Source organism: Leucoraja erinacea, chromosome 27 (assembly GCF_028641065.1).
Source record: "Leucoraja erinacea ecotype New England chromosome 27, Leri_hhj_1, whole genome shotgun sequence".
Classification (NCBI taxonomy): Eukaryota; Metazoa; Chordata; class Chondrichthyes; order Rajiformes; family Rajidae; genus Leucoraja; species Leucoraja erinaceus.
In genome coordinates this window covers 15,712,805-15,736,312 of record NC_073403.1, presented here as the reverse complement: position 1 = coordinate 15,736,312, position 23,508 = coordinate 15,712,805, and the positions used below count along the sequence as shown (strand labels likewise).

Below are 23,508 nucleotides of genomic sequence, written 5' to 3'. Positions count from 1 at the left end.
ATGACCTACAAATGCTCCTTTTGAGGGCACAACTGGTGCAGAAGCAGCAGGGACAAGAATGCCCTTCCCACCCTTGATTATATATCTCTACCATGCTGCCACATTGTTCCCCTGCAATCCCTGCCACCGCCCACCAACTCCTATCCCTCGATTGCCGCTGCCGTGCATTTGAACAGCCCCACAACCTGCTTCCTTTCCCGATCTCCACTATCCACATCATCTCTCCCATAACTATCTTCTCTGTCCACCGACCTCCTGCTCCAATTGCCTGACCTTCTCCCAAACAAAACTTCCTACCCATTCCTCTCCTAACGGTCTGGCATTCAGACAGCCTCTCCTGATTTGGTCTCACTTGTTAGATCATCACATCAGTTTGGTCTTCGCTGGCAGATGATAACCATGAGATGTTCACAGCTCAGCCAGAGTGAAGCTGAGGGCCCATTATCACAGGCCGTTTAAGCCTATCCATTTAGAGGCGAGTCTGGTCCCCCAACTTCATAAAAGATAGACACAAAATGCTGGAGTAACTCAGTGGGACAGGCAGCATCTCTGGAGACAGGGAATGGGTGACATTGCGGGTCGAGGCCCTTCTTCGGACCAACCTCATGCGCTGTGACTGTCCTTTATGGAATACAAATCAATTGAGAGATCACACATTACAATCTTACACTCCCCTGAGTGTGTAATATAGAAAAACGACAAACCCTAACAAAGCAACCCTTTGAAAAACCTTCATATTAAGATCCCAAAATCTGCTTGGATTTATAAATGGTTTATCCTCGAATGTGTATGGTTAACAAGTTACATATCTGTGACAGAAACTGGAACTTTCACATACAATAATGTCTTTCCACTCAAAAGATGTGAGATTGCCCATATGCTGGCTGCCAGGTGAGAATGACAGACATGGTGTAAAGAGCAGAGATGAACACCATCCACTTGTGACATTAACTCGTGCCGTTAAACAAACAACGACCAGATCCTTACCTCTCATCTTTATTTTGGCGGATACATCCTTCAATGATCTCTTTGAGTTCTGGGACTTTTACCTTGTTATAACTGGCTGGTTTAACACCCTACAGAAAAACAAAATAAAAAGTACAGGGTAACTATACGAATGCAAGTGTTGCGTTTGACTCTAATTAATTCATTTAGTAATGACTCAGAATTACAAGTGAGTTATGTCCTATCCTGGCAATCTTGCATTTCTGGTCCCTAGGGCATTAAGTCGACGGCAAACAATTATTCCACACTGCAAGTATTTTGTTGCTTCCTGATGCAAATTACTTAGCCTCAAACAGGGAGGTAGATTCTGTGCCGGCCTGGGCCACTGCCAAGGAATTCATTAGAGACCATTCTCCGTGTAGGTTCTATCATTAATATTGCAATGTTAGTTGTTGCTCCTGCCCACCCCCTATCCCTACTGCCCCCGCCAGGTCAAGACCTCCAATCCTCTCCCATGTCAGTAATATCCCAAAGCCCACACCATCCACGTCAACACACCCAATAATATGCATTATCACAGACCCCTCAAACACAATCACCACCTTCTCTCACTGGATCTTCCCCACCTCCCATTCCCCAATTCAACACTCTTCCTCCACCATCTTTGTTATTGTGGAGGAAAGGCTTTGTGTAATTGTGAGGATTAGAGTGATGCCTTGGTCTCCTGCAATAGAATAGTGGAGCCAGAGGGGCTCACATTCAACTGCTGGGGTCCCATGCACAGCCCTCTTTCATGTACACTTTGTATGCTGAAGCATCTTTAGGCCTAAGTACTTACTCACACATGTTTTTTCCCATGCATTTACGTTATATATAATTCAGCAGGTTATCATCTAAACACACACCAACCTGATGAAGTTGCCAGGAAATAAACTACAAGGGTTGATTTTAAGACCTCACAACCTGCAGGTGTTGCACCTACTCTACTGGCAAAGGTTTTGACAGGTTTTGGACTCATAATAATGTATATGTTCTACGTTCTTGAAAATGCCAGGTGTGGACTGCGGGCAAGTCTTTGCGCAGCCTCCGTTGAAGCAGTTCGATGGAAATGAGCTCATTGTATAACCTCCAAAATTTTCCAGCAAAGTATTCAAATCAGGGCGGAGTGTGAAATTGAATAACAGTCTTACTGTTTATTGCACTTCAACGTCAGTTTATTCTTGTACAAACTCGTATTGATGGCTTCTCAGAAAATTAAATCAGTCTTAACTACATTTTCTTCAGACCATATAATGCAAATGCAACTTTCACAAAGGTCAAATACATATAATTAGATTGGCATCTAAACAGTTCAGCATCATTAACTAAAGTTACTTAGATGTTGGCAGTTTATCAAGACTTGTGAAATATCCCAAAAGAAATATGTCGAACAACAGCTACAAAGATATTGGGGCAAACAACACTTCCCCGCTGGGCTAGTTTAAAAATATAGTGTTTAAGAAGGAACTGCAGATGCTGGAGAATCGAAGGTTACACAAAAAAGCTGGAGAAACTCAGCGGGTGCAGCAGCATCTATGGAGCGAAGGAAATAGGCAACGTTTCGGGCCGAAACCGTCTGAAGAAAGGTTTTGTCCCGAAACGTTGCCTATTTCCTTCGCTCCATAGATGCTGCTGCACCCGCTGAGTTTCTCCAGCTTTTTTGTGTAACCTAGTTTAAAAAGATGTTCAGATTCACATGACCTCCCCTTCCATCGAAGAGCATGCTGTTCTGTTGAAAAAATATAGTAGCCAGCAACCTTGAGATAGATTTCGGAGACAAAACAGACTGCAGATGCAAGAATCTGAAACAAACACTGTTGGAACTCAGAGGGTCAAGTAGCACCTGTTGAGACAAAAGGGGCAGGATGATTCTTGCAATAGGACCGCTACAGATGCTGCTTGACCCATCATGTTCTTCCAGGGTTCTGTTTTGTATTTAAGATAGACTTTCACTCATTTCCAAACTGCCAACAGACGATACTGTCCTCAGCTGAGCTCCCTGGATGTGTGAGAGTTCCAAATGTTTAGTTTACTTTAGAGATACATCGCGGAAACTGGCCCTTCAGCCAACCGAGTACGTGCCGACCAGCGATCCCCGCACCCTAACACTATCCTACACACTCTAGGGACAAATTACAATGACACCAAGCCAATTAATCGACAAACCTGTACATCTTTGGAGTGTTGGAGGAGACCTGAGATCCCGGAGAAAACCCATGCAGGTCACGGGGACAATGTACATACTCTGTACAGACAAGCACCCGTAGTCGGGTTCGAACCCGGGTCCCTGGCGCTGTAAGGCAGCAACTCTACCGCTGCACCATCGTGCCACCTGTGATTGAGACTTCCACTGATTTTCTTCAGGTGTGTCAGTGTTTGGTGTTTTTAAGTTATTTAAAATTTCTAAAGATACAGGGTTTGGCTGATACTAAAGGACTATACACCGATTCCAAGCTTTTGGCACAAGCCACCAGCTTCCACACATGGAGGCATCAGTATCTCAACTTCAGAGATAGGTGAGAAGTCATGCGTACTGAAATCTGTCATCAGCTGCGGCCACCCTGTACCAAGTACCTCCCCTTGAAATTGATTTTGGACATTCAATGGAAATTGAATTTAGGTTGGTGGGATATGAACCCACGCCATCAGGATCACTTCCCCCGGCCTCTAGATCGCAGTCTGGAAACATAGCCACCACACCACCATTTCGTCCCACTGTAAAGCCAGTCACTGCCACACCAATTGCCGACTCGCTCGTAGTCCCATCCTCCCGCTGCTGCCGACCCCACGTCTCCGTGGCCAAGCTGGGAAAATTGAAACGGTCGCAAAATAACAACTGCACGCCTGATTTCCCAATCAAAGCATCCAGATGACTAACTCTGCACTTACAAACATGGTGCACGAGTAGGTCATTCGGGCCTTCGAACCAGCACCGCTAATCAATGCGATCATGGCTGATCATCCAGAATCAGTACCCAGTTCCTGATTTCACCCCATATCCATTGATTCCGTTGGCCCTAAGAGCTATATCCAACTCTCTCTTGAATACATCCAGTGAATTAATCAAGATAAACACCAATTCACTGTTATATTAAATATGCTTATTGTAGGGAAATATCACCGAGAGCTACACAAACTTGCAAATAATCTACCTACACCTAGTTGGCAGCAGCTCCAAAGGCCAACTCCATTGGTTACAGTGATCACCAATCTGCTCCAAATCAATCCACATTCACTTTCCACCTGCAAACTCCATTCATTTCTCAATACAGCACAGGTAAATAATAACACCAGAGGCTTCAAACGTACAAATATCTTCAGGGGAGAGGCTTTCTAAAAGTTTTCTATGAGTATGGGTGCATAAAAGCTATCAAGATGAGTTCTTCTCACAGATCTGGTGACTCTGGTTCAGCACATGCCCTGTTTAGTGAGCAGCCATGTCTGTCATTCTCTCTTAATGCCGCTGTCCCACTTAGGAAACCTGAACAGAAACCTCTGGAGACTTTGCGCCCCACCCAAGGTTTCCGTGCGGTTCCCGGAGGTTTTTGTCAGTCTCCCTACCTGCTTCAACTACCTGCAACCTCCGGCAACCACCTGCAACCTCCGAGAACCGCACAGAAATCTTGGGTGGGGCGCAAAGTCTCCAGAGGTTTCCGTTCAGGTTTCCTAAGTGGGACAGGGGCATAAGACATATACTGTGGGTTCTTTGTAATTGACATGAAGACAATGAACCAATGAATCCTTTTTAAAGATGCCTTTTGAAAGATCTTAGATCAAGTGCAAGATAATAATTTTAGACATCAGCAAACTATTAAAGGTATGAGGCAAGAACTGGCACAAGACCCATCTTAATGTTCTCAAATTTGTGTTTAATTTTCTTATGACATCAAAGGCCACGTGGCCCGCTGTCAATGCCAGGTCCTAGAGCATTCCCATTGGTCCCATTCCCCCACCCTCTGCTTTTCATGTAACTCTCAACAATCTTCCCAATTCGCTTGCCACGTGCCTAAACTAGGGGTAATTTACAGCAGCCAATTAACCCACGAGCCCACCCACCTTTGGGACGAGAGCAGTAAACGGAAGCAGATGGAGGAAGCCCAAGCAATGACAGAGCAACAGAGACAGAACCTCGAGGTTGGGATTAAATTCAATACTAACAGCTGCACTACAGTGCTGCTCACTTCCTTGAAAAACCACATACGTTGCCACTTGACAGACTGCCCTCCCTTACTCTTCCTGAAATGCACCATCTTGTTACACTTGCCTCAGAGTCACTTCATCCAGCCTGTTCTTTCAATCAGGATCTCAACGATTATCCAAACTCTTAGACAAAACGCCTTTCCTTTTCCTGAGCACTTCAAAGAGAGCAATTTGCGTTGGTTTAAGAAATGGTTTAATGCACAACTAATTGAGAAACATTTAGCTTCAAGGCATTACCATTTCAGCCACGGGTATATTTCCACAATGTTAACATTTAACTCTTGCACAATACAATGAGGCACTCTGACTTTCAGCGGGCAATGAAACATAACTGATTGTTCAGTCCTAATTCCAACAGGGACAATTAGCTATTTTATTGTGTAAGAATGCCCTTGTAAACCCTTAGTGTGTTCCAACATTGACATTACTGGGTTGGTGATACCAGAGGCTTTCAGTGACCCGGATGTGGGGTGGGGACAAGTCGGTCTGTGGTGAAGGAGAGAGGCAACTGGGAAATTGACCCCTCATTGAAAAGCAACAAAACGTTCCTGTTGTAAAAAATTAAAATTTGAAGACGGAATCTTTCGACTCGCTGAAAATTGGCCTCGTGCTTCATCGATTCCTGGTACAAGCCTCAGATTATAATGTTGGCCAGGGGTGGACATGAGAACAGGATGGTGAATTCAATCCAGTTTCCGCCAAAATGTGTAGATGCTGGCTTAAATCGAAGATTGACACAAAATGCTGGAGTAACTCAGCGGGACACGAGATAAGGAATGGGTGATGTTATGGGTCGAGACCCTGCTTCAGACTGATGTGGGTGCTACGGAGATAAACTGTAGTCGGAGACAGTAAGACTGGTTGGAGAACTGGGAAGGAGGACGGGATGGAGAAAGAGGGAAATCAAAGGCTACTTGAAGTTAGAGAAGTCAATGTTCATACCACTGGGGGTGTCAACTACCCAAGCAAAATATGAGGTGCTGTGCCTCCAATTTGCTCTGGGCCTCACTCTGACAATGGAAGAGTCCCAGGACAGAAAGGTCAATGTGGGAATGGGAAGGGGAGTTAAAGTGTTGAGCCACCAGGAGATCAGGTCGTTCTAGGTGGACTGAGCGAAGGTGCTCAGAGAAACGATCGCCGAGCTTGCACTTGGTCTCCGCCAAATCTGGTCTGAACACGTGTTGAGGCTGGAGTACTCAACTGGCCTAAAGACTGGCCTAAAGACATACAGAGACAGACAGAGAATCTGACAGACAATCTGACAGACAATCTGACACAGACACACACACACGGCTTGCTTGGACCCCTTGATACAAGACTTAATCCGACATTACCTCAATGCCAAAGGCAGTCTCAACTCTGGAATTCACCTCTTCATTTTGAACGAAGCAGTACAATAGTACATTTGTGTTCTGACTCTGCTAATTTAAGCCAACCATTTCATTCTCAGGTTGTTCGTTTTGACCAGGCAGTGGCTTTAATTCTTAATATAATTCTTAATATCAAGAAAACTAAAATATGTTTCTACTCACACTGGTTACTTTGCGATATATCTGGGCTGCGTTATGGCACTCTGAGTATGGGTATTCGGAGGTGGCCATCTCCAATAGGCACATGCCAAATGCATAAACATCAACAGCTTCATCATACTTTTCCTCATACATCTCTGGGGCCATAAATTCGGGAGTACCTAAAACAAGGAAGTTTGAGTTACGCTGTTAAATGCTGTCATGTTTCACGTTTGGGATTTTGATTAAACACAACCATAATTAATTGGTTATTCACACAACATTATAAGGAACTCTTCCCTGTTAATTTTCACCAGAGAGATCTTCAAGTAAATAGGTAAAAAAAAAAATCAGGTGTCAGAGGTTATGGGGGAAAAGGCAGGAGAATGGGGTTAGGAGGGAGAGATAGATCAGCCATGATTGAATGGCAGAGTAGACTTCATGGACCGAATGGCCTAATTCTACTCCTACTCCATAACACCTGAAAGTGAATATTACAAATGTTGAATTAAAGCTAAATAAGGGAGCAATGCTGGTATGTGTTCTGTCCCTGTATTAACTAGTATTTCTTAAGCACAAACTCTCTTGCTCTTTCATGACAGTATGTGTGGTGACAGGCTTACTTTGATGACTTCCACTTTGTCTACAATCAAACGTTCTTGTTCCTATTTCCAGATACTCGCTATTCTCAGTACATCCAGAGATCTCACTATCCCAGTCGATCTGTGTAAGAAAGAACTGCAGATGCTGGTTTAAATCAAAGGTAGACACAAAATGCTGGAGTAACTCAGTGGGCGAGGCAGCATCTCTGGAGAGAAGGAATGGGTGACATTTCGTGTCGAGACCCTTCTTCAGACTGATGTCAGAGGAGTGGGCGGGACAAAGATAGAATGTAGTCGGAGACAGTAAGACTAGTGGGAGAATTGGGAAGGGGAAGGGGATGGAGAGAGAAAGCAAGGGCTATCTGAAGTTATCCCAGTCGATCTGTTGGCCAAATAAATGTGTCCATGCAGTGCTTCCACTAGACTTTGCTGGTGATTTTCTACAAATATTTCATCAGAGAGACAGTGTTTCTTGCACACTTTCTTTTGAAACCGATTCGGCTTGTAGGCTACCATATGCATTTGTTGACCTTTTCAGAGCATTGCGTTAAATAACCTTGAACATTTGGCTCAAGTACAGACTATCGCCAACTAAATGTTTCATTGTCTCCACATTAAATCCGTTCTAGCCTTTGGCCAATAAGATAGGAGAGTACGCATTAATTCTAAGTGGCTTAATGCAATTTTAGAGTGAGGACAGAAAAGATCAAACGCAAAACATGGGCACCCCGTATTCTGCCCCAGCACGAGCCTTCATTCCAGCTTGGATAAGCTATTGTTAGCTACGTCACTCTGCGATTGATACTAGAATATTTTCCGCAAGTTGTGCATACCTTTTAAGACATAAATTGGATTGGATGAGAGCACAAACCTATTCATTCGGGAACTGTGCCAATTTTGTACAGAGGAAATGTTTTTCTACATCAATCCATGATGTATGCGGGTCACAGCCTGGGACCTTATTAGAACATCAACGCTACTTAGACAGAAATGAAATCTTAGAATGGTTGCACCCTTAAATTCACGCTCCAACCCATTAACTCTGGCACTGCTGGGTGCATGTATTCGTAAAGTCCTTGTCTGATTGCTATTATGTTGGTTGCAATGTTTCTTGCATTTGTTTTAACAGTTGCTCTAAGTTAGGTGGCCATGAAACAGTGCGGCGATCATTCAGAATGATTAAACTGCGTCATTGATGGGTATGGTACGGTGAGTTTCCACTTGGCTGGGGAAGAGAGCCAATCTCAGGTAAACCACCAGTGAGGCAGAAATTGGTGAGGAGCATCCCAGATGGCAGATGAACGATTCTTGGTACTTGGTTTCTTGGTCCTCCAAAATATTCCAAATGGAATTTAAACTGGAGGTGGATCTTGGAAATGTAGACACAAGGAACAAGGAGATGTTGGAATCTGGAGAGCTGGAATAACTCATTGGGCCAGGTAGCATCTTTGGACATGCATTTGTGAAGTTTCAGGTCGGGACCCTTCATCAGACTGATTGATCCATGAAATGGGGTTGGAATGAGTGATTGTAATGACTTGGAAGAGAGAGAGGAATGCCGAGGGAAAAGTCATCGCCATGGAATTTCTTTATCCAAAAATAGATGTTATTCATTACATTTCCAATTACTGGACATTCACCTTCCATCCACTCTACAAAGCGTATCACTACATTCACTGACAGTGTTCACATTATGTCAACTTTGCTTCAGCTTTCCACCAGCAAAAGATCCGAGAGGCTACAGGTAAATATATTGCTTGAGGAGGGTCTACCTAAGGCAAGCTCCAATCTCCACAGGCCCAGGAACATGCTCTCAAGCACCAGCAACACCCTTCAAGTCCCATCCGCCCTTCTCCCCCCCCCCCCCTCCCCCACTCAAGCCGTTCCTCCTGGAACCCTTCCCAACAAACCTCCTTCCCCCATAAGCTCCCCCCCCCCCCCCCCACCCTTCCCTTCCCCTCACCCAGGATCAAAGCCCTAGAATAGACAACCAGGCAATGCACTATGCTGTCTTTTCCTTGGTTCATTGCATGGAGGGAACCAAATAGAAGTTGTGGACTTTGCCCAAATCGGAATGGTCTCTTTAAATTTAAACAGAAATTAATTTGTAATCATATCCGTGGTATTGCATGACATGATCTAGTTTCTGAGCAATATTTCATGGAGCCTGCTTACATGTGAGATAAGGTAGCCTTCAACTGCTTTCTGCCCGGATGCCCTGCTAATTGGATTCACAAAGATGTACATGATCGTAATGCGCTTACCGATCACACTCTTTGCAAATGAGGCACTTTTGAGAGTTGCAAGACCAAGGTCTCCGATCTTTACCGAGCCAGTGGGACCAGTGATGAAGATGTTGTCACATTTCAGGTCCCGGTGGATAATGGGAGGAGATCGGGTGTGCAAGAATTGAAGACCCTTCAAGATCTGTCTGCTCCACCTCTGCAGAACCTTATTCTTCATTGCTCTGAAACGTTTTAGGTACCTGAAATAATAAAGAAGAAAGTAAGTCCAGCTAACTCTCCTATTGTTGGCAGAGTCGGCTTGTTCACTATTAATGTATTTTATACATTGAATAAAGTCATTGTTTCACCACATAAAGCTGTCAAGCGTTGAGAAAAGTACTTTGAACATTATAGCATCCAAGGATCTTTTCCCAATTCTACATCACTGCAATGGGTATCGGAATATACAAGTTTGGTCTAACATGACTAGAGGGGATGCCCATGGCTGAGATTCTTGATAAAATGAAAGCACCTGGAAATACATATAATTAGATTGGCATCTAAACAGTTCAGCATCATTAACTAAAGTTACTTAGATGTTGGCAGTTTATCAAGACTTGTGAAATATCCCAAAAGAAATATGTCGAACAACAGCTACAAAGATATTGGGGCAAACAACACTTCCCTGCTGGGCTAGTTTAAAAAGATGTTCAGATTCACATGACCTCCCCTTCCATCGAAGAGCATGCTGTTCTGTTGAAAACAAATAGTAGCCAGCAACTTTGAGATAGATTTCGGAGACAAAACAGACTGCAGATGCAAGAATCTGAAACAAACACTGTTGGAACTCAGTGGGTCAAGTAGCACCTGTTGAGACAAAAGGGGCAGGATGATTCCTGCAATAGGACCGCTACAGATGCTGCTTGACCCATCATGTTCTTCCAGGGGTTCTGTTTTGTATTTAAGATAGACTTTCACTCATTTCCAAACTGACAACAGACGATACTGTCCTCAGCTGAGCTCCCTGGATGTGTGAGAGTTCCAAATGTTTAGTTTAGTTTAGAGATACATCGCGGAAACTGGCCCTTCAGCCAACCGAGTCCGTGCCGACCAGCGATCCCCGCACCCTAACACTATCCTACACACTCTAGGGACAAATTACAATTACACCAAGCTAATTAATCGACAAACCTGTACATCTTTGGAGTGTTGGAGGAAACCTGAGATCCCGGAGAAAACCCACGCAGGTCACGGGGACAATGTACACATACTCTGTACAGAAATATTGTTTCATAAAGATCTAAAACATGAACACATCAAAGAGTTCACTGACTGTTATTTTCTTCCCATTTGTAACGGCAATTTTTGCAGGTTTCTGGTGATTTACATATATTTGACTTGGCCCTTTGTGTGATCATGTAATACAACTATTGTGAATCCTAAATTTTGTTCCCAATTAATTCAGTTTGAAGAGAAGAGAATTGGGGTGGCGCAGTGGCTAGTTGCTGCCTTACAGTGCCAGATACCCGGGTTCGATCCCGACCACAGGTACTGCTTGTACCTTCTCCCCGTGACTGTGTGGGTTTTCTCCACGTGTTCCAGTTTCCTCCCACACTCCAAAGACATACAGGTTTGTAGGTTAATTGGCTTCGGTAAAATTGTAAATTGTCCCTAGTGTGTAGGATGGTGTACAGGGTGATCACTGGCTGGCACGGACTTGGTGGGCCGAAGGGTCTGTTTCTGTACTGTACCTCCACAGACTAAATGCCTAAAGTCTAAAGGTATGAAGAAAAGGGAGAAGGGTCGGGGAGGAAGGTGGAGTTATGGTACAGAATCAGCCATGATCTTATCGAAATGCCAAGGTGTCTTTGGAGTAATGTTTGGGGGACGGGTCGGGTGGTGGGGAGGTTTTCGTGTTTGCAATCTACTCCTGTTCCTGCTTCTTATTCTTTCCATCTGCTTCTGATTACTGAATGGTTCAGTTTGTTATATAAGTGTGGCACAATGACCGGGAGGAGGGGGGAGTGGGAGATTGATTGCAACCTTCACGTGGTTCCGCCCTGTTTCGACGAATGCAATCAACCTGGCGTGCACAATCAAATAAGATCAAATAGAACACGTTGTCCCACAACTTTAGGCTGTGCACGCCATACGCAAGAAGAAGAAGGGAGGAGGGAGCTTCATTCCCGTTGCTAAAAGGGCTCAACTGGTGCATTTCAAATTGATCTGAGAGTTCCCAGCATTGGGGCAAAGGTTTGCCTATGGATCCAGCCACTGATTTGCATTAAATCATTCTGGCCTATAATGCCACTTCGGTTACAAGCCCAGTGAAGTTTCGTACCCATACTCCTCTAATGAATAAAGACGGAGATGGACACAAAAAGCTGGAGTGACTCAGTGGGACAGGCAGCATCTCTGGCGAGAAGGTATGGGTGATGTTTCGGGTCAAGACCCTTCTTCAGACCGCACAATATAGACAATAAAGACCGAATAAAGACACTAGGAATCTGCGAATGGAAGAGCCCATCAGCTGGGTGGAGATAATGCTAAAAAGCAAATCTAAAGAAGGAAGCAGTTTGGGATGTTTACTTTGCAATATCCACTTTTGGTGTTGGTCAGCTGTCATGGCTCTTCCTGCTTTTAGTTAATACATTACTTCCTGCTGATACAACTAGTCACACCATCTAGGGAGACGCACCACTCAGAGAGTTGTGAAGTGTGAACAGAAAATGCCAGAATCACTGACTTGATTTCTCTTTCCACCACTGCCTGACCTGCTGAATGTTTCCAGCATTTTCGGTTGGTATTTTTGATTTGCAGTATCTGCAGTTCTTTTGATTTTCATGCTCTGAGATTTGATTGGGATTAACTTACGTTTTGAGTGTCCCTGATGTCATGAGCTCAGTCACCAGCACAATACACTTGTGGCCTTTCACAGAAGACTTGAAGGAGTCGTAGAATCGCACAATGTTGGGATGTTGTAGACCCTTCAGCATCTCCACCTCCTCACTGAAGCGCTGCCTCTCTGCCTTCGATAACTTCCGAGTCTAATGACAAGAGGGCATATCAATGAAAGTTCATCAATGCATGTTCAACTTGCACAGTAAATGAAGACGGTGAATTTAGTAGGTCCACATTGGATTACTGTCATCCACCACATCCATCAAATTTGTAGACTTCATAAGTTCAAGGAGCAGAAATAGGTATTTCTGTATAGTGTGATTTGATTTGACTGGATAGCCCACAACAAAATCTTTTCACTGCATCTCGCCACTCATTACAATAATAAACCAATAGCATTTTTTAACATCAGGAAGACATTATCTATCCTTAGTGCATCTGCAGTTACATTACATATTTTAGCATTAATTATGTTATTTAATTCCAGACGGTTCTCCAATGGTTCTTCATCTATGAAGTAAAAACAATTGGAATTTGCTCTGTAGTACTACCTGGCTGCCCTGTATAATCCTTAATGCCATTGTGACAGGGCAGAAATAGATATGACAATCACTGTTTTTCACCAAAGACAAATTTTATGACTTAATTGCGAGACATTTTGCTATGTCCTTAAGCAAGACGCAAGGTTTAAATGTTCCTGATGCCTTATGTTTGCATTGCAGGGATGTACTTGTGCATACCACACATGTCAAATATCATTTATTGAACGTTGGTCCATGTGGAAATAATAGAGAGGACCAGGCCAGCTGGTTTCACTTTCAGCTTTCCCCGTCACAGACGGACGGACGGTGGATGTGCAGCGCTCTCGATGAGAGTTTTTTCTTTGATTAGGTTTAGTTCAGTTGAGCTCGGCAGCTTCGACCCCCGGGCCGCGGAGTTTGAACCAGCCCGTTCGCGGAGCTCGGATGCGGCCGCTGGACTTACCATCACCCGGCGGGGCCCCAACATCGGAAGCCTGGATCGCCTCAACGCAGAGGAGGGAAGTGACAAGAACTTTAAGACTTTTGCTTTCCATCACAGTGAGGAGGTGTCTTGTAGACTCACTGTGGGGGATGTTAAACTGTGTTAACTGTGCATTTTGTTATTTTATTCTATGGTATGACTGCAAGGTATATAATTTCGTTCAGACTGAAATGTCCGAATGACAATAAAGGATACTTTACGTCATCTTTTTCCATTGTGCAAATGTTTTTCTGAAGTCAGCTACACAGAGAAAATCAGCATTTATTTTGCCCAGTGATAACTGTTGGAATATTGGAGCTTGGGCGAGGCGAGAGAACCTGCTTGAATTTAGATACTCACACGACCAACTCTTGGAATATTTTTTATTTCAGTGTGAATATCAAATCCTCCACTTGTGGGACTGAACCTAAAGGTTTAGAGGTCGGATGTTTGTTGTTAACACGGTTTCCACAGTGGGATAATTAATTATTTCCGCAAAACTTTCTACACGATTGTAACAAACACAACAGTGAAAAGCTGACCTCTTAAAACAAGCTGTGGAATGGGATTCTAGCACGACATCTGGTCCCATTAAACATGTCAAAAGTAAAATTCTTGAACATGGAGTTGGTGATAAGTTCCTGGACCTTGATTCTCACTCAAACCTGCCCACTCAATATCCATATTCTGTCCGTTTTATTAGGGAAGGTGTATCCATCCACTAGCATAGATGGGGCATCTTGGTTGGCATGGGTAAGTGGGCTGAAGGGCCTGTTTACATGCTGCATGACTCAATGTCTAGAGCACAAGGTTCTAACCTTAGGTGCAAATATCCATGCTGGGCATTTGGGAGAGTGGGGGGGAAATGGTCTAAGATTAAGGAGTTATTACTGATATCTTTGTTTTAACCTCTCATCAGAAGAACAGCAAATTCCAGAGTGCAGCACACCCTCAGAACTGGAGCCTCAGCCTAGATTTGTATGCTTCAAGTTCCAAACTCATTGAACTCGGAATCTTCTTGTTCAGGGGGGGGGGGGGGGGGGGGGGGGGGGGGGGGGGGGGGGGGGGGGGGGGGAGGGGGGGGGGGGGGGGGGGGGGGGGGGGGTGGGGGGGGGGGGCGGGGGGGGGGGGGGAGGGGGGGGGGGGGGGGGGGGGGGGGCATCCCGGGCTGGTTCCCAAACCCAATTGGGGGGGGGGGGGGGGGGGAAAGGAGGGGGGGGGGGGGGGGAGGAAGGGGGAGGGAGGGAGGGGGGAGAAGGAGGGGGGAAGAAAAGGGGGGGGGGGAAAGTGGGGGGGAGAAGGGAGTGGGGAGGGGGAGGGGAGGGGGGAAGGGGGGGAGGTGGAGGGGGGGAAAGCGAGGGAAGGGAGGGGTAGGATGTGGTAGGGGAGATTTTGTCGACAGGCAGCAGAAAAGACATGATTACAATCAAGCCGTCCACAGTGTACAGAAATAAAGATTGGAGGGATTGTAGTAATGAATGATAGCAGATCCCCTCTGGGACTAGCACGCAAAGAGTCGTCTGGCTTTGGTACCATTCACCGTTTACTTTCAAACTGAAGATGCCATATGGAATTGAGCACAGTAACAACAATCTCCCTAGGATACCGCTGCTGACATATTCATTTCACTTTCACTTTATGTGTTGTATTGTATCGTATTGTATTGTATTGTATTGTATTGTATTGTATTGTATTGTAGGCTTCCTCAGCTGCCAGTTGACACCTCTGTCCATGGTCTCCTTCTCATCCTCCCAACATCAGTCCTTGATAGATTTGTGGAGAAGGGCAGCACCGTGGTGCAGCAGTAGAGTTGCTGCCATATAGTGCCAGTGACCTGGGTTCGATCCTCGCTATGGGATGCTGTCTGTACGGAGATTTTACATTCTCCCCTTGACCTGCACCGGTTTTCTCCAGGTGCTCCGGTTTCCTCCCACACCCCAAACAGGCACAGGTTTTGTAGGTTAAATGGCTTGGATAAAAATGTTAAAATTGTCCGTAGTGTGTGATTTATAGTGTTAGTGCGCGGGGATCACTGGTCGGCGCGGACTCGATGGGCCGAAGGGCCTGTTTTCGCGCTGCGTCTTTAAACTAAACTAAAATTGGGCAAGCTCCAGCCAGCACCAGACACACAAGAGACATTGACTGAAGTGTACCAAAAGATTCTGCGGATTTGTCAAGCTGCCAGATTCCTTCAGAATCCCAGCGGTCTGCTCAGTGACGAAACCTAGTAACACTGTAACCTCACTGTATGTGTGCTCTGTTAATCTCTCACATCTGTTCAGACCAGGGAAGCAATACCAAGTTACTTCATACTTCAAAATACTAATTAAAGAGGCTAAACATTAAAACTGACTTTTATGGAAAAATTCTCCTTATCTTGGAAAGGAGCTAAACTAATTGCTAAATTTGCAAGCATTTGTGACCTTGTATGTAGATGTGCGAAAGAGCTCAGAGATCGCAGAAAAACTATTTTGAAAGGTAGGCACGAGGAAAGAGATCCCCCAAAAGGCTCCAAAGCAACTTCATCAATCAGTGTTGATGGAATGAACAGACTGTCAGTTATAAACAGCACGGAAACAGGCAAATGGAATATTGTAACTTTACTGGGCCAAATGGCACGTGGGTCTTTAAATTAAACTATGAGATTGGGAGAACATTTTAATGTAACCGCCTCCATTAAGGGAATATAGCTTTAGCAAGCTTAAAATGTTAAATCTGTGGCTTGCCTGATTGTTAAAATACCACGGTTTTAACGGTTTGCAAAGTTAAATTGATTGTCAATGGATGAACACATGTTTAAAAATATCCTCTTCAGTGTGAAATTTTTACCATAGTCCACACTTGGACAGAATTGAAAAAGTTCACACAGTCAACTGTGGTGCAGCGGTAGAGTTGCTGCCTTACAGCGCCAGAGACCCAGGTTCAATCCTGACTAGGGGTGATGCCTGTCCAGAGTTTGTATGTTCCCCCTGAGACCGCATGGGTTTTCACCAGGTGATCTGTCTTCCTCCCACATTCCAGGCTTCTGTAAATTGTCCATAGTGTGTAGAACTAGTGTACGGGGTGATCGTGGTCAGTGCGGGTTTGGCAGGTCGAGTGGCCAGTTTCCACGCTGTATCTCTAAACTAAAAACTAAACTAGTCCACTGGGCTGAATTCCTGAAGGCGGATGGAGTAAGTGCCTGAAAAACAAGTGGGAATCTGAACGTATCCATCAGAACCAGTTCTAATTTTGTGACGCTTCAGCGCATCTGCACCTGCAAAATGTTAAAAACCAGACTTTTGTACAGCAGCCAAAATATAAAGCTGGTCAGAGCAATTACAGGCCAAGCTCCCTACCAATGCCAATGCACATTTATCATCATTTGGCTGGGTACCAGACTGTCATCAATTTCTCCAACTAATTTAATTGGAAGGGTCCAGCATTGCTTTCACACCCTGTGGCAAGTTTTAAAATAAAATGGCATTTTCTTACATAATATTAGTTTGAACTATTGATTCAGTTGAATCATTACTTTCAAGAGCTGCTACCTCATAGCGCCAGAGACCCAGGTTTGATCCTGACCCTGGGTGCTGTCTATGTAGAGTTTACACATTCTCTCTGTAACCACGTGGGTTTCCTCTGGGTGATCCAGTTTCCTCCCACATCCCAAAGACGTGCAGGTTTGTAGGTTAATTGTCCTCTGCAAACTGCCCCTGGTGTGTAAGGAGTGAATAAGAAAATTGGGATAACAGGACTAGTGCGAACAGGCGATCGATGGTTGGCGTGGACTCGGTGAGTCGAAGGGCATGTTTTCAAGCTGTATCTCCAAACTAAACTAAAATGGGGATTAATGTCTGTGAGGAGAGCAAAGAAAAGGAATTGTAAAATTAAATGTTGAGGACTGGGTGGATCAGCCATCATGCCGTTGAATGGTTCGGCAGCCTTGAATGGTCACGTTACCCACTGCTGCTCCCATAGTCTTGCATCACACGGAGGAACGGTAGGACCTTTGGCCACAGGTAGAGAGATCCCTGGAAGATAACAGGACAGGTTGGGGCCAATAAAGGGAAGTATTTTGTGCACCTAAACGAGGTGGAGTGCAGGGTTTTTGTTTTTATCGGCCAGAATAGGAGTGGGAGGTTATTGTGAAACAGTACACAGCGCAGGATAACTCACAGCTCGAGTAGCACAAGTTGATATATTACCAGTAATGCAGTGTCAGGGCTGAAGGAGCTCAGTTCTGAACAGACTGGCTACACTGGGGTTGTTGTCTTTGGAACAAAACAAGCCTAGGGGAAATTAAATCAGCTTTAAAAAGTCATGAGTGCGAGCAGGAAGACGCCATTTCACTCAGCAGGGAGGTCAATAACATGCAAATGTAGTTTTAGGTAATAGGATTAGAAGAAAAAGTTGTTTACCAAAGTGTGGTGGAAATCTAGAACTCAAAGGTGCTCGAAGCAGAAATCCAAACTTCATTTACATAGCAACTGGATAAGGAGTGGGAATAGCCAAAATAATTCTGTATTTGCCCATCAGAGCCATGATGGGATGCAAGGCCTCTTCCTCTGCACATATAGGGGGGTTGCACGAAAGGTCACTGGGTCATAGGGCTCGACGCACGGAGCCACTAAATCCAACTGGAAGACATCCGTCACTTCTGGTATATGTTATTAATGCTAGAAACGCGTACTTTCCTACCTGTTAAAAACCGCCAAAATGGTGAATTTTTGCGCTGAAAATAATTGTGGGAGTCAGGGTAAGTGTGAGAGACATGTACCCAACTTTAGAATTCCAAACGTGAAGCAAAATAAAGGTATAGAGAAGCGAGAACTGAAGGGACTACAGCAGTTAAAGTGCTTGGTAAACATTGAAAATATCGGGAATTATCACGTTTGCTCACTGCATTTCATCAAGTAAGGCATTATTTGTGTTTTTTCTTGATTCCTTTGGTATCTAAAAATTCTCAGAAGTGATAAATCTGGCTGTAAATTTTTCTTCAGATGCGTTTTCACTTTGTATGTAAAAACCCACGAGAACCATGGGCGATTTAAAAAAAAAACAGCCAGATTTATCACTTCTGAAACCTTTTAGATGCCAAAGGAATCAAGAAAAAACACAAATAATGCCTTACTGTTGATGAAATGCAGTGAGCAAACGGCCAATGTTCGCTAAGCACTCTGTCTGTTGTTGTCTCTTCCGCTCTCGTTTCTATCTAACGTCATTTCTCCTCACTTTTGGAATTGTGAAGTAGGCTAAATGTCTCACACGCTTATCCCGATTTCCATAATTATTTACAGCGCAAAAATTGACAATTTCAGCGGGTATTAATGGGCCCGCTACGCTGGAAACAACGGTAAGTGCCTACCTGCAGTTCATCGCGTGTAATCCATTTGAAGTAGCGTAGCAACAGTACGGGTCATGGGTCGTGACCCGACTGCCGTGAAACCTCCCTATATCTTAAGCCTACGATAACAATAATTTTATATGAATCAATTCACATGATTCTGTGACATTTTCGAATGATTTACAGATGTTGATTTTGTCTGGAAATGATGATGTGGGGAATCAGCTTCAGTAATTGTAGATTTTATTCCAGCTCACAAGTTATTACATGAACAAACGTCGCACACAGTTTACAGTTGTGTCCGGGCTGGTTACAGAAATACCTCTGTAATTCTGTTGGTAGACAAATATGCTGGAGGTACTCAGCGGGTGAGGCAGCATCCATGGAGAGAAGGAATAGGCGACGTTTCGGGTCGAGACCCTTCTTCAGACAATTCTGTTTGTGCCTTGGTTGCTGATTCCAAGTTGTTAATATAGCCATCAGCAAAAATATGTTATCCACTGATTAAAAGTTTCCTGCATTTTAACAGGGACAATCCCTTTAAAGTACTTAATTGGCTGCAAGCTGCTTAGATTGCCACAATTGTGGAAGGCATAATGAACTGCAAACCAACCTTTCAGTAGTTAGAATGTTCAAGAAGGAACTGCAGATGCTGGAAAATCGAAGATAGACAAAAATGCTGGAGAAACTCAGCAGGTGAGGCAGCATCTATGGAGCGAAGGAAATAGGCAACGTTTCTGGGTTAAAACTCTTCTTCTGACTGATGTGAGGGTGGGGTGGAGTGGGGGGAGGGAAGAAGAAAGGAAGAGATGGAGTCAGTGGGCTGAGGGAGAGCTGAGAAGGGGAGGAGAAAGTAGGAACTACCTGAAATTATAGAAATCAATGTTCATACCGCTGGGGTGCAAACTGCCCTAGCGAAATATGAGGTGGTGCTCCTCCAATTTACGGTGGTCCTCATTCTGGCCATGGAGGAGGCCCAGGACAGAAAGGTCGGATTTGGAATGGGAGGGGGAGTTGAAGTGCCGATCCACCGGGAGATCAGGTTGGTTATTGCGAACCGTTCAATAGTTAGATATAAGTTTGGTGGAAAATGAATCGCATTCTCAATTGAAGGAGTTGTTATAAAAATGTATTGAATATCTGTATTGCACCAGAAATCTATCCATCCCCACCCTCCATCACAATGGGAAGTGAAACATTGAAATCTACCCCTGAATGTCACTGCAGAATGTCAGCGAGATCCTTCACTGGAGTCAACAAAAGACTGCAGACGCTGGAATGTTGAGCAAAGGACAAAGTGTTGGATGAACCCAGTGGTTCAGGCAGCATCTGTGGAAGGAATGGACAAACAACGCCTGGGAAGAGGGGTCCCAACAGAAAACATTGTCAGTCCTTTTCCTCCACTGGTGCTGCATAACCTGCTGAGTTCCTCCAGCACTTTGTTCTTTGCCCGAAGCCCCACTTTGTGTGGTCCAGCTATTTGTATACATTGTATATGCAAGCAAATAATTTCACTGTACCTAGTCGCATGTGACAATAAAGTATTCCTATCCCTGTTCCTACTTCCAAATATACAATATAGTCATCACTGCATATTGCCCCCTGATTTTGAAGTTTGGATCTGTCGACCTCAAAGGCATTAAACTTGAAAAGGGGTTTGCAACATAGAAACATAGAAAATAGGTGCAGCAGGAGGTCATTCGGCCCTTCGAGCCAGCACCGCCATTGATTGTGATCATGGCTGATCATCCCCTATCAATAACCCGTGCCTGCCCTCTCCCCATATCCCTTGACTCCACTAGCCCCTAGAGCTCTATCTAACTCTCTCTTCATTCCATCCAGCGACTTGGGCTCCACTACCCTCTGTGGCAGGGAATTTCATAAATTCACACAAAGCTGCTCTGATACAGTATCCAAGTGCAAGACACTGAAAATAGAATTCCAAGTATCACTGCGGAGCAACAACCCCAAGTGCAAGTGCAAGATGTTGCATGTGTTGGGTTATGGATTGAGGCGGAGTTTAGGTTGCACTAGTTAAATAGAGCAAGCCTCAATTGCATGAGATCCCTTCATTCTCTTGTCCCTCACCCACATGTTCAAGTGCCAGCCCTGAACTTAAGCACGTACTCTGTATGGTACACCAGGTGTACAGCATGTCAACAATGCCTTCCTTTTAGTGAGATATCAGCCTAGAGGTTGGGGCCATTTGTACACACATCTTTTAATGCTTAAATCGTGTATGGGGTAGATCATGTTGGCAATGACATTCAGCTAAAATGGTGCATAATAGGAAATTGGCCCAGACAACCTTTGGGCAAATACCATCTGCCCAGCAGTGTTGTGGGCACGGCGATTCCACGAGGCAGCAGCAAACATCTCTCCAAGGCCAGCGTAAAAGAACTGTCAGAACCCAACTTTCAAACACTGATGTTCCTTCACAGAAACATATTGCTCAGAAATGGTTTGGCAATTTTGAAGTTTGTACTGTGACATCGACGGGGTACACAGCCAGAGTTTTCAATAGCCAGCATTATGAGAAATGAATCAATGGTGCTCTCTTCACTGAAGCTAATATGTGCACGATTCAGTGCTGGGCTGTGTGCGGTGATCACTGACCACTTGATTAAGATGCACCTTGTCCCATGCTCAGTTCATCAAGAGGACCAAGTTCTATGCAAAGAAACATGATCCGCTGATGCAAATGGAATGTACTTGTCGCATTAGGTTTAATGGGCTTATAAACAGCATGTTACGCAAGACATTCTGACAAGAAACTGGCCTCAAAAGACTAATTTAAAGCATAATTTACCTTTCACAAATGGACTATTTAAGACGTTATTTTATGACGCTTTAACATATACATGGTATACATTGATTTTATTTGTTGGAGCTCTGCAACTTGTTAAAAGATTAATTATGCATTTCCTCTTCTGACTTTGTTACAGCAATCAGCTGCCCAAAGCCCACAGCTCCCAGAGACTCCACTGAGCCGATGCCTAACAGGGTTGGGCACTGTTTAAGAGAATGCCCAAGCCACAGAAATGTTTTAGTCAAGGGCTCCAAGCTCAGCGGTGAATGCTGATGCTACATTGCCAACCATAAAATCTGGGTCTATGTTTTATGGAAATAAATATAAAAGATAAACAGCCTGGGACTTGAGCACAGACAAATGTTTTCTCGAATATCTGAATGCAATGAGTTAGTTGGTTGATCAGAACCGCAGAGTAAACTACAATTGTACCATTTATTGTTCAAATCACAATGGCAACATTCAAACCCATTGGACTCATGACCTCTGTATTTATTATTCTAACGAATTACATTCCAATTACCTTCCTGACTATGACTGGCTTCAGCATGTTTAAATTCCTTTTTAGTGGCAGAGCTATGGCTAACTCCCACCCCCCCCCCCCCCCCCCCCCCCCCTCCCCCCGAATCCCCAGTAGTAGTAGGCACAGACTGCAACACCTACTCTGATCTCCCTAGCTTTAGCCTCCAGTCCTGCTCCAACAGGGGCCAATGTGTTTAAGAAGGAACTGCAGATGCTGGAAATCGAAAGTAGACAAAAGTGCTGGCGAAACTCAGCGGGTGCAGCAGCAGCTATGGAGCGAAGGAAATGGGCAACGTTTCGGTCCGAAACCCTTCTTCAGCCAATATGACCTGCCTGAGGAGTAGCACTCCATCTCCCACCGAGGCAACTCTCTGGCCTCGGGGCTCAATGGTGAATTGAATCCTTTCAGATAACCAGCTTTTCCTGTTTATGTCACAACTGGCCAGTGCTGACGCAATGCCATCTAGCCGTGACATTAACGCAGGGCTCTTTTTTTCTCTGCAGACGTTACATGATCTGCTGAGAAATGTTCACTGCCTGACTGTTGTCTCCCCATTGCCAACAACTATCTCCAACTGTGAAATGGAGGCGGAATTTCACATTCAACATCCCCACAACACCTTTGTTCCCTTCATACTTCCCTTCTTCATCTTTCTCCAACAACAACGACAGTCACCATGTTACACGCATTTCCTTTCTAACCTCCACCACAACTGAAAACACACATTGATTTCACTTTTCCAGTTCTGTTGGACTCGGACCTGTTCCGGTTCTGTTGTCTCGGACCTGAAACATTAACTCCGTTTCCCTTCCTGCTGATCTCGCCTGATCTGGTGAGTTTCTCCAGCAGTTTCTGCTTTAATTGCTCCTGACAGTTTACTTCCCCTGCAGGTGAGTTTGGAGAGTTTTGTGGAGACTGGAATCACAGTTAGCCATGAATCAGGCTTCACGTTATGACTTTCAAACACTCTTTTCCCTTGAGGCCTTTTGGAGACAAAGTTCAGGGCCAATTCATTTAATATTGAGCAGCCTTGCATGACGACAGTCTGCACTGAGATTGGGTCTGTTGTGGACCTCTTGGTTACGATCACAGCTTGCATGCCATCGCATAGCAGACATTCAATGGCGATGAAATTCCGTGCTCAGTTCAAGTTGAGAAGGATGCTTCACAGACTCTCAACAAATGAGGCTATGGACAACTGTTACCGTTGCTCTCTGCATTTCTCGTCAGGTGGACCTGCGTGGTAAATATTATTATCTATTGTGTTCCGGATGGATGGAACCTTCACTGAGGCTGGGGGCAACTTCTCAACCATTGGGAGAAGCAGTTGCGAAGGACCCTGGCGATGATTATCACTGCAAGGTCATGGGAAACTATCTCTGTACTTGCTGGAGTCGGATTTTACAAAGATTGGATCTCTAATACGCC

The 23,508-nt window shown here is 44.6% G+C and overlaps 1 protein-coding gene across 2 annotated transcripts in view; it reads right to left on the bottom strand.

The window, feature by feature from the left end:
* The window catches only part of wnk4a (WNK lysine deficient protein kinase 4a), a 68,998-nt gene that overhangs the window by 30,111 nt on the left and 15,379 nt on the right, over nucleotides 1–23,508 (bottom strand). For both annotated transcript variants that reach the window (XM_055657151.1, XM_055657152.1), the window contains exons 2-5: nucleotides 12,394–12,566; nucleotides 9,559–9,779; nucleotides 6,717–6,874; nucleotides 988–1,076 (exon numbers count right to left, since the gene is read on the bottom strand). In XM_055657151.1, coding sequence (XP_055513126.1) covers nucleotides 988–1,076; nucleotides 6,717–6,874; nucleotides 9,559–9,779; nucleotides 12,394–12,566 — 641 coding nt within the window. The remainder of the gene's footprint in view (nucleotides 1–987; nucleotides 1,077–6,716; nucleotides 6,875–9,558; nucleotides 9,780–12,393; nucleotides 12,567–23,508) is intronic.